Source organism: Sander lucioperca, chromosome 4, assembly GCF_008315115.2.
Source record: "Sander lucioperca isolate FBNREF2018 chromosome 4, SLUC_FBN_1.2, whole genome shotgun sequence".
Classification (NCBI taxonomy): Eukaryota; Metazoa; Chordata; class Actinopteri; order Perciformes; family Percidae; genus Sander; species Sander lucioperca.
Window position 1 is genome coordinate 11,836,763 of NC_050176.1, and position 11,423 is coordinate 11,848,185.

Below are 11,423 nucleotides of genomic sequence, written 5' to 3' on the forward strand. Positions count from 1 at the left end.
CAGTTATGTAGCTCAGTATTGAACTAACCTTTGCTGTTGGGGGTGTAAAGGGTCTTGTCAGTCTGGATGAAGATGTATCCGGACTGGAAGGACACTAAGACTACACTCTCCAGCAGTTGGTCAGGGAACTGAGCTTGTAGATACACATACTGCTTCATGGTAGGATCCTTACTGAAGCTTCCAGGAGGGATCTGAAACCAGTATGATGAGACATAAGCAGTACGTGCATCAGGAGCAGGCTGGGGTACATCATGTACATTTCTGGATTCATATCTACATTCTTTGTGGTTGTGTTAGAAAATGAAGCCAAGTAACAGTAACATGCATATACAGTGTGACGGTATTTGATTTACAGTTATTTGTCCGAGCTCCTGGAAGTTTCTTGCACTGGTAAGGGTCACAGATGTAGATGTCAGCTTTGTGGTTTTGGTTGGATGGTTCATTACTTTGATTTCGACCTGGATGTTTCCCCCGGTGCAGTCTTGACATTCCACAAAGATGTTTTCTGCTGTTCCTACCCGCAACAAGTTAGGGGCAGACATCACCTTCCTGCAGAGCAGCGGTGAGAGAGAGAAAGATATTATTGTGAATTTACTGTAGTCCCGGTGCAGAAGTGACACCAGAAGTGTTCATGATGAACTGACAAACATGTTCTTTTTTAAGCACTATAAAATACACACATTATAATGGAGAGTTGCCAGTGTTTATACACATGATTTATTGTTACATGATTTATTTATTTATTTGTTTGTACAAAGGTTTTAAGAGTGAATCTCTTACAGAAGTCCTGAACTGTTTTGCATGTGACTCCTTAAAAATGTCCTTGTAATCTCTGAGACATGTATGTGCTTGAAGAGGGGAACATTTTTAGTATTTCACAAGAAAAAAAGAAAAATGATAGGAAGTCTAAAAAAACCTAATTACTAAAACTAAATTATGTTTTTTCCCCCCCTTACGTATTCCTTTAATGAGCTTCTGACCCCTCAGTTTTATGTTGGAGAACCACTGTCTTAGAGTCTGTGAGTCAAAGTTTCAATTCAACCAAATTACCAAATGTAACAGGGTTGGAAATAGCCTTCATGAATTTCTACAAAATAGATGTGTTGGTTAAATATGTACAGTTTTGGAGCCACCTGGTGGGTCAATAATGCAACTGCAGGCATAGTGTTTCTTATTGCGCACCGTACATGCCTTCAGCAAAGAGAAAAACATTGAAGCTGGAGTTAGGAGCATGCGAACAGTGTGGCTACTGATATGTCTGTTTAACGTTTTAAAATTGTGTTTTGCCAGTATCAGTTACATATATTTTGATTATAAGCGCTACAGACACGTATGTGCAGGAATACTAACTTTATCCACGAGTAACACTTTTAGTAGCATGCCAAGCTAATGTTAGCTAGCCACACACAATGTTTTTGCACTACGGCAATATGTCGTAAATAGAAAAATAAATGGCGTTCCATTTTCCATGTATTGTCTGTGGAGAAAATGTGCATTCAGAATGTTTTAATATTGCTCTAGAAATATGTTATATATACGAAATAATGCTTTTGCTGCTCTATTTAAAATCTTACAAAATAAAATCACTACAATCACACTCGAATGTAAAGAAAAGACTAAAATAGCATTATAATGTGAAAATGCATTTATGAAGTGAAAGTCAGAGAAAGAGAAGAGAAAAACATTGAAGCTGGAGATATGAATGCTTGCAATTGCATAACTGTTGCACTGTTGATGAAGATTGTGTGCTGTTGTGATTTTTTACACCAGATTAAAGAGAGCAAGAGAGTTGTGTGGCCATTCCATCCTTCCCGCACCATAATCTTTAGGGGACACATCCACCATCAGTCCACACGGACACACAGCGTTACACAACAGCGAAAACAAACCTATTTGCTCAAATGATAATCATGAGCTCCAGCACTTCACACACAATGACTGATCTATTGATTACCTTGATGATAGTCTCACATTTGCCAGACCTATCTCCAGAGCGCTGGGGAGTAAGGTCTGGCTACACCACACATACATTCTAGGATAGAATGCTTTCACAATCGTCTTGGGCGACACAGCGACGCTGGCTCTGCAAAATGGTCTCGGAAGTTAACTGTTCACACGATACAGTAACGTGAGTTGTTTAATTTAGCTAGATATATGGTTAAACGTAATTTGCTCTTAGCAGTGTATCGCGGTGTGTACTTCGTCCATGACAATCCCAGCCAATCAGTCACAAAACGTCCCAGTTACAGAGTAAACATATTCTTTGTAAATGTTTACAATCATTCCCCGAAAGAACCAAGCAGGCCTGCCTTATTGCACAAATCAAACTTTCTTTAAAACTTGCATTCTAGCTCAAAGTTTGTTGTTGTTTCCCACAGAAGGGATTTTAAAAATGGCAACACACAGAGAGCGGAAGGTGAGGCTCACGTGCCGGATGTCAGGCAATTATCCTGGAAATGTACTTCCGTTGATTACTTTAATGAAGATCCTGTACTGGATCAACAAAACATTTCATCATGCCTTTAGACTTTTGCTCTGTCTGGCTTAGGGGCGATTCTAGGATCAGACCTTCAGGTGGGCTCAGCCACTAATGAGAATGTGACACGGATACAGAGCCTGCAAAAGTGTAATCCCCCCCCCCCCCCCGCTAAATCAGTTATTTCATTAGCCGATAATCTCTGAGCTGTCTACTGAATAACAACGTCAGCTAACGTTTTTTGACACTATTGACACTGTTATGGAACCAAACCTGACACTTTTTAAGTCACAGTAATAATGACCAGATTGACACAATGTCGGCACAATTTGGGTTCTAACCTGCACCATGAAATTACCAACTTCTCCTTTACATTACATGTCATTTAGCTGACGCTTTTATCCAAAGCGACTTACAATTAAGTGCTTTCAACTGTGAAGGTTCAAACTCCAGACAACAAGTAGTAAGTGCAAGTACATTAGCTTTAAATAAGCAAAGCTACAAAGAGACATATGAAAGTGCAGGTTCAAGAATTTTCTTTTTTTTTTTTTTTTTTTATCCGAGGTGTAGTCGGAAGAGATGTATTTTTAGCCTTCGGCAGAAGATGTGTAGGCTTTCGGCCATCCTGATGTTGATGGAGAGCTCGTTCCACCATTTGGGAGCCAGGACAGTGAACAGTCGGGATTTCGTTGAGTGATTAGTTCTCCCTCGCTGTGAGGGGGCAGCAAGCAGTTTGGCTGATGCAGAGCGAAGTGGGCGGGTTGGGGTATATGGTTTGACCATGTTCTGGATGTAAGCTGGGGCTGATCCGTTCGTGGCCTTGTATGTAAGTACTAGTGTCTTGAAGCGGATGCGGGCCGCAATTGCTAACCAGTGAAGAGAGCGGAGGAGCGGTGTAGTGTGAGAGAACTTGGGGAGGTTGAAGACAAGCCGAGCAGCTGCGTTCTGAATGAGCTGCAGGGGTCGGATGGCACATGCAGGCAGGCCAATCAGGAGGAAGTTGCAGTAGTCTAGACGTGAGATGACTAGAGCCTGAACCAGAAGCTGAGCCGCCTTCTGCGTTAGAAGGGGACGTATCCTTCTGGTGTTATGCAGCGTGTATCTACACGATCAGGTGGTTGCAGCAATGTTAGCAGTGAAGGAGAGTTGGTCCTCTCCTCTGGGGACTACCAACTTTAAACTTCACAACCGCACTTCTGCTCTCCCTCTGACAAATTAGAGCGAGACCCAGCCAAAGGCGGGAGTCTGGCACAACCACCTCTGATTGGCCAAAACTAGGTTTCTGTTAACCATTTCCTTGACTGGGTTACAGGTGCATAGCATCGGTGACAGACACACAGGACATTAAACCTGTTTCAAGCCCTTTGAACCTCTAATTGTTTGTCCTCTGTCACTAACAGACAAGTTTGCAAACTCTAACTTGAAGAACTAAAATTGATTTTAAAAAAAAAGTTTTGTATTATTATAATTTTTAGGGGGGCTGAGATCAAATTTAGGGGGGCCCCCTAAAAAGCGTCGAAAACCGCCCATGGTCTGGCTTAATGCATCGATGTACAAACTCTGAACAAAAATAAAGGCCAACTCATTGGCATCATTTCAAAGACCACAGTACCTTGACGTTTGTGACACAAAATGCAAACTGGACTACAAGACACAAGTTAAACTAATATTTGTATCCATACACTTTTCAAATCGAATATAAATGCAGAGGACCCTGGATATTGTTGTTGGTTGCAGTTTAAACAATAGCAATGTGAATATCAGGAAGATGAACAAACAAACTATATATTTTAGCTCTGTTTTCTGTGTAAATTAACTAAAGCACATGGGGGGGGGGGGTAAAGGCAGGTCTACTTACAATGGAGCTCCATCAGCCAGAGAAGTCAGAGAGACAAAGGCCAGAGAAGCCAGCAGCCACAGCTGAGTCCTACTCATCCTTCGGCCTGATCCTGATCTGCTATAGACTGTCGCTCTGCAGCACCCTCCTTTTATCCACTCCCCCCTCCCACCACCTCCGCTTCACCTCAATGATGTCTCACCAGTCCTCCTCTTCAATTTTCTCTTTCGTGTCAGGGTGCATGTTATGTTTAGGATAAATGAAAAACACAATTCTTTTCTTTTTACCTGTATTGCTATTTATCAATCTGGATCGTTTTGGTGTGAGTTGCGCACTGTTGGATTTATCGGCAGTAGAGGTTCCCGCAAGTACAACAGAACTAAATGGCACTTGGCTTGCACAAAGTGTCGTGAAAATATAAATAAATAAAATAAAGCTATTTTTTATTTTGGGGTGAACAGTCCCTTTAAAGTGGCTACCTTCATACTCTGTCCCTGTGACTTTATTGTTAAATGCAGGCATTTTGAATAATATTTATTGTGCATATATGTATTGTGTAAATGCAATATGGTGTGGCAAGACTTGGATAACTGCATTTGGAAATGTCTCATGGACTTGGACTTTCGTTTGTATGTGACCTCATTCCTGCTTTTTAAGTTTTCTTTGTGGTTGTTCCTTTTAGACATGCAGTGTTCCTCTTGGTTCTAACTGTCCTGCTTACCTTTGATATTGTTTTTATTAAGGGCTCTTACAAAGAGAGACAAAAAAGTCTTTAGCAGTCCAGTGACATGACAAAATGATTTGAAGTAAATCCGAATGTAACATTTTTAAACATTTGTATTTGTCATAAGGCATATGTTTTAGGTACGTAAGTGTGTTTTATTAAGTTCTGGTATATATGCAGTCAATACAACTTAAACTTGTTTGAATTGCACTGTACAATGTTTCCCATTCAAGCTATTGGTAAAGATGTACAGTATTCTTTGACCAAATACAATTTCTTTTGTGCAAGAACTGTGTTTTATGCTTTTTGCCATTTTTGCTTTCAAAAATGTACAGTAGTAAATGTACTTCAAATATTTAGCAGGAGCAGGAATAATGATGCACAAAATACTTTCACCAGAAATCAGATTTTAGACATTATCATGTTGAATTGATAAACCAAACATATCTAAGCTGTATAGGTCAATGGCATGAGTCCTAACAGATTGGGTTGATTGAACATGAAAACATTCCGTATACAAGTTTAGTAATTGAATATATTAAACATAATACAGTACTCTTAAATACAAAACCTTTGAATTGAACATGAATTTAATGAATGAGATGTTAATATGTGCAACTGATATACATACTTGTTCATGTTATTCCAACAGATTTCAACAGCTGTGTAAATACAAACACACTTTCACATGATTTCCAAGCAGCAGTTCAGAAAGTTTGTTATCTCTGCTCTGAGGAAAAAGATAAACAGTAGAAAATCCATGAGGGTTTAGCATACAGTCGAATGAACAGTTCACTACAAAATTACAGAAAAGGCTATTCTAAACTTATGTTTTTTTTAAATGACTACTTTTTACTACTCTTGTAATTGTGCTAAATCAGCATACTTACACATAATCAAACATATTGCATATGCACACAGACAATGTGGGTCAAAGTAAAGTTAGGGCTATTCAGCAGCAAGGAATTTTCTCCAATAACAACAGCAACAAGTATATATTTTGGAAAGTATCCAGATTATTCTTTGGATATTTGATTCAATTGATTCAATGTTGTGGATGTTATTATTAGGGATGTCCCGATCAGGTTTTTTTGCCTCCGAGTCCGAGTCATTTGATTTTGAGTATCTACCGATAATGAGTCCCGATCCGATACTTCTATAATAATTCAACTTTATAATACCTCCAGACCGCAGACATACTCACGCTTTCCGCTTCAAGCTGCTTCCGTGTTCTACTTTGCCGGCATTTAACCAATAGCGTCTCTGCAACAAAGAGATGTCATGCCGCACGCGTTGCTGTTTCTGTGTAGAGTCAAAAGGGTCTAACTCTGTGCCACCGCATAACTACAGATGTGTTAAAAAATAATGAGAATATATATACATATATATCCGAGTCCTGATCGGGAGGTAACGTCTGATAGCCACGTGATCGGATCTGGACATCCCTAGTTATTATACATCCACAACATTGTATCAAAATTCACTTTAATCTTTTGAACTACTGCACACAGGCTTGGGAGTTATGGGGCCCTATTTTAACGATCTAAGCACACGGCGTGAAGCACCTGGCGCAGGTGCGTTTAGGGCGTGTACGAATCCACTTTTGCTAGTTAAACGGCGAAAAAAAAGGGTCCGTGCGCCAGGCACATTGTTTAAAAGGGTTGTACTTACATGTCTTAATTAATCATAGCTGTGTTTTGGGGGGGTGTAATAAACCAGGCGCGTTTGTACCTTGGCGCATTGCTATTATGATGGTGGATTTGCTAAGCAGGAAGGAGAGATTTTCAGGAGAAGAAACCGATCTGCTCGTGCATGAAGTGAATGCTGCGTTATTGACTTTAGACCAGGTTTTTGTTGGTCAATGGCGCGATCACTTTCCGCTGCCTCAAAATAGCAATACGCCAAGAATACACCTGAACACACCTCTCTGTAAGACCGGCACGCCCATGGGCGCACAGATGTGCGCAGGTGCATTTGCTATTTAAACAACGCACTGGACGGGAAATTGCCAACTGCAAAGTAGCAAAGACACTTGCATCGGGTTTTGCACTGCGCTGGGTGCAAGATAAGGCCCATGATGATAAATACAAGGCGATATTAGTTGATAAATTTGTCAAATGTCAAAGATTTTGCCATACAATTTACACCAATGAATCTACTCCTTTAATATCTCTTTGTAGTAGGCCATTTCAGCCAACATGGTAAATCAATTAGCTATATGGAAAGACAAATAGCTTAGCTTAGTACAATGACTGTAAGCAGATCGAAACAGCTAGCCTGCCTCTGTCTGTCAACCCCATGGTGACGACAAGGCTCCAGTAAGTAACTGTGCAGAACACATAACCCCCCTTAATATCATATTGTAATTTTTCTACAGATTAAACAAACTATAACATAGAACACTAATTAACATTAATTAATTAGCTTCCGAGGTGCTGAAAGATGAATATTACATTTGGACTGTGTCAGGCAAGTTATTTCCCCCGTTTCCAGTCGTTGTGCTAAGCTAAGCTAACTGGCTGTAGCTTCATATTTAATGGACAAACATGAGAATGGATTAAATCTTCTTATCTAACTCTCGAAAATAAATCAAATAATATGTCCCAAAATGCCAAACTATTTTTTCAAACAACATACAATGTAACTTTGTTATAGCCATACTCTTTTTGCAAATATTTTTTAGTTAGTATCTTACTTTTACTCCAGTTAACTGTTAGGTAATAGCAGCATTTTAAATTGCATTTAAGTGCACATACTGTGGACCATCAAACAGCTGGCTACAGTGAACATTCAGGCAAAGTTCAATCTGGCTTTACATTTTGTTGTTGATTTCAAAGAGTTTTTCCATTTAGGATAAGGTTGATTTGTCACCATTTTAGAGCTCACACTGAACAGTACAGTACATCTGCTTGAGAACTAAATTTTAACACTTTCCACCTATGCCACAAAGCATCTGGCTACTAGAAAAACAAAGAAGGCTTCTTTGGGCCTATTAGGCTATTATTATTAGGCATATGTCTTTGTGCTTAACTTTTATTTTGAATGACTCATTTTTATTTAATTTCCGTCTTGAGCAGTCACAGTGTGTCTTTGTTCTGCATGTCGACAGGAGTTCTACTATTTGGACATGAACAGTTTGTTTGCTTAGTAATAATGAAACAAGGCCACACCAGACTGTCCTCAGCTGACAAACAGCCTTCTAAACTTGCACAAGGCCTTTTCTCGCTAATTATTAAACCTTCATGATATCAGTGATTGATGATTTGGCAAACAGAATCAATACACTTTGCTCCCTGTACTGAGCTATGTGGTTTGTGTTTAAAAAGTAACCTACAAAATAAAGTAAAAATATAAGAAAGTAAAAATCTGGGACAATTTGATGGCACAATAAGAAGAAAGAGAGAGAGGGAGCGAATAGAGGAAAAAAAGAGAGAGGGAGAGAGAGAGAGAGAGAGAGAGAGAGAGAGAGAGAGAGAGAGAAAGAGAAAGAGAAAGAGAAAGAGAGAGAGAGAGAGAGAGAGAGAGAGAGAGAGAGAGAGAGAGAAAGAAAGAGAGAGAGAGAGAGAGAGAGAAAGAGAGAAAGAGAGAGAGAGAGAGCGAGAGAGAGAGAGAGATAAAAAAGCTGTTTCTGATTGGCGCAGACGGGACACGTGGACACGTGCATTTGCATATGGACAGACAGGTGAGCATGGGAGAAAATAGTTTTAGCTATGTCGCGAACATACATACCACTGACTGGATTAAGAGTTTTGTCGGTTTGCCAGAGCATCTTCCTTTGAACTAAGAGTCACCACAGGGCACGTCGTCGGTCATCTCACCTGGACGCTCGAAAACCGGCAGGTAGGCCTAAATCCCGCTGAATTGCTCAAATATCTAGGTTATCCCCTCAAAAGAAGACAACACGTAGGCCTACAGGTCGAACAACAACCGAAACAGTTTCTGAGCGTCTTCGTGAGTCAGAGAGCCTGGGAAGCTTCTTCACACCTGAAGTATCAGCGGTTTCACCTGTCATTTCATAGCAGCAGCAGCAGCAGGCTCACCTGAGCTGAGGGGCCAGGACACCGGTTAAACAGGTGTAGCAGGACCTGCTGCATTCCGCCGTGCGCAGACATGCAGCAGTCTGTAGCAACAATGTTAAACCTTCGGTGGGTGTGTCACTGTCGGTGTGATTGTTTATCGGGTTAGGGAGGAAATAGATCTTTTCAGAGTCTGAATTAGTCAAACACCTTTTTCTTTCCAGGAGAAAAATTACCCGTGTCTGTCACGTGAAAGGACATTTATGGTGTAGGCCTATGTATTATGGCACCATTATATTAATGAGTTTGATTAACTCTGTGGTTCCTATACTGTAGTTTTGGTGTTCTGTCCATGTCAACATATTATATATTCATTTATACTCATCCCAGTCACAAAGGTTGTCGTGTGTGAAGGATAGCAATGCAGGTACAGTATTGATTGATTTTATAAAGATGGAATTTCTTAGTAAAGATGTAACTTCTTTTGGTGTGTGTGTGTGTGTGTGTGTGTGTGTGTGTGTGTGTGTGTGGTAACTTTCATACTGTATTGTAGTTTTGTTTAGGACTGAAATGTATTGAAGGAAGAACGATTTACAGACACGGGCAACACAGAATTGTGCCATTTCTTTTTCTCAAGGAGAATTGCAGTGAGACAAGTCTACAGTTCTTGTCTTGACTAAGTCGTGGTAGTGACATCATTGCTTCATTTAGCTGTCAGTCCAGTCACTGTTAGATTATTTCCCCTGGTATTCTAAGCTCTGAGAGAAGCATATTTTCTTGACAGGTTGTTTTCACATCACTCAGGTCATCCATCTGCAGGTTTTTTTTTTTTAGTATTTCTCTATTATGGGGGTGGCAGTAGTTCAGTCTGTAGGGAGTTGGGTCGTCGGTACAAGTCCCCGTACGGACTGAAGTGAGTGTGGACTGGTAGCTGGAGAGATGCCATTTCACTTCCTGGGCACTGCCAAGGTTCCCTTGAGCAAGGCACCGAACCCCTCCAACTGCTCAGGGCATCCAGCAGTCGCAGCCCACTCACTCTGACATGTCTCCATTTGTTCTTGTAAAATGATCTGAGCATGTGTGTGTATTTTAGGCCTGTGTGTAATAACAACAGAGTGAAAATTGTAATTTTAATAATTTTAATTTAATAAAAAGAACAAATTAAAAAAATTAACTTGTGCTTTAACTCTCCACCATATCAACACATACTGTATGCATCTACCTGAGATGGTCTCTCCCCTTTTCCACAATTCCCCCCCCCCCCCACACACACACACACACGCACGCACGCACGCACGCACACACTTTGTGATGTATGAATAACATGTGATTTAACATAGACAACCTTTTCTTAGTTAATGCTGACTAATCTAAATGATCTTTGTTTTTCCTCTTGCACATTGAATCTTGGACAGTGACGAGACCCATTTGATCAACCCCAGATTTCGTCGTTTTACCGTGCTAACTGATGCTGTGTTGGCACAGATGTAACAACACAGCCCTCACCGACGTGATCGATACTTTCTATTCCTCAGGAAGGTGAGTTCAGACAAAACACTGTCGTTTGATCTTATCCCCCTGTTTGCTTTTGGGGAGTCTTTGGGAACTCTCTTTTTTATGGGTCTGTTATTTCTAGGAAGTTTGTATTTTGGTAGTAATTATTGGTAAAACATGAATTCCCTCAAAAGAAAAGCTCTGTTTTAGACTCATGAAAATATGAATTCATAAATAAATTAATATTATTAGGAAAGTTATTCTCCATACATATTTAATTTATACTTGCCTATAGACAAATTACACTTGGAAATTCAGCATAGTTGATCGGCTATGCATTTACTGGAGGTTATGCTTTTATTTGAAGTGCACCAATTATCACTCTCCCTATTCACCCCATATTTAGTACCAAATTACACAGTTCTCTCCAGGAAACTTCTTGGAAATGATTTTGATATTGCATACCAAAACATTACATAGACTTTATTTGGCATGCTGCATGTAATCAATCAATAGTTTTGTCTGGAGTTATACATTTACTGACCACTCGGCCTGGCCTGTTTGGGATTCTCCCCTCCTTCCCAGCTGTCTGTCACCATGGCGATGCAGGTGTTAATCCCACCTGCAGTGTCAGTGTTTTTGTCTGCCGTGCTGTCCCTGCTCAGCTTGTCTCTGCTGCTGCTGCTGTGTGTCATCAGGAAGAAAAGAAGGATGGAGGGGACATACAGGCCCAGTGCAGAGGAGAGGAAACAGACGGGATTGGCGGGATCTGAAAAACCTGGCCTGCCTCTCCCGTTGCCCAAAGAAGAACGTCTCATATGATGAGTGTTTAGAAATAGACTCACCCCCCCTGTCACTGTGTAAACCTGTGGATCA

General features: G+C 40.4%; 1 protein-coding gene and 1 long non-coding RNA gene across 2 annotated transcripts in view; one reads left to right on the top strand and one right to left on the bottom strand.

Annotated features, from left to right (window-relative positions):
• Nucleotides 1-4,482, bottom strand: part of LOC116042790 (complement C3-like) — a 48,486-nt gene extending 44,004 nt beyond the window's left edge. The window contains exons 1-3 of the mRNA XM_031289169.2: nucleotides 4,335-4,482; nucleotides 354-549; nucleotides 29-191 (exon numbers count right to left, since the gene is read on the bottom strand). Of these exons, the coding sequence (XP_031145029.1) occupies nucleotides 29-191; nucleotides 354-549; nucleotides 4,335-4,411 (436 nt within the window). The 5' untranslated portion in view covers nucleotides 4,412-4,482. The remainder of the gene's footprint in view (nucleotides 1-28; nucleotides 192-353; nucleotides 550-4,334) is intronic.
• A 4,243-nt stretch (nucleotides 4,483-8,725) lies between these two features.
• On the top strand, nucleotides 8,726-10,593 carry LOC116042835. The gene is made up of 2 exons (XR_004103317.1): nucleotides 8,726-8,877; nucleotides 10,469-10,593. It is a non-coding gene; the product is annotated as an uncharacterized LOC116042835 (long non-coding RNA).
• The last annotated feature ends 830 nt before the right edge of the window (nucleotides 10,594-11,423 follow it).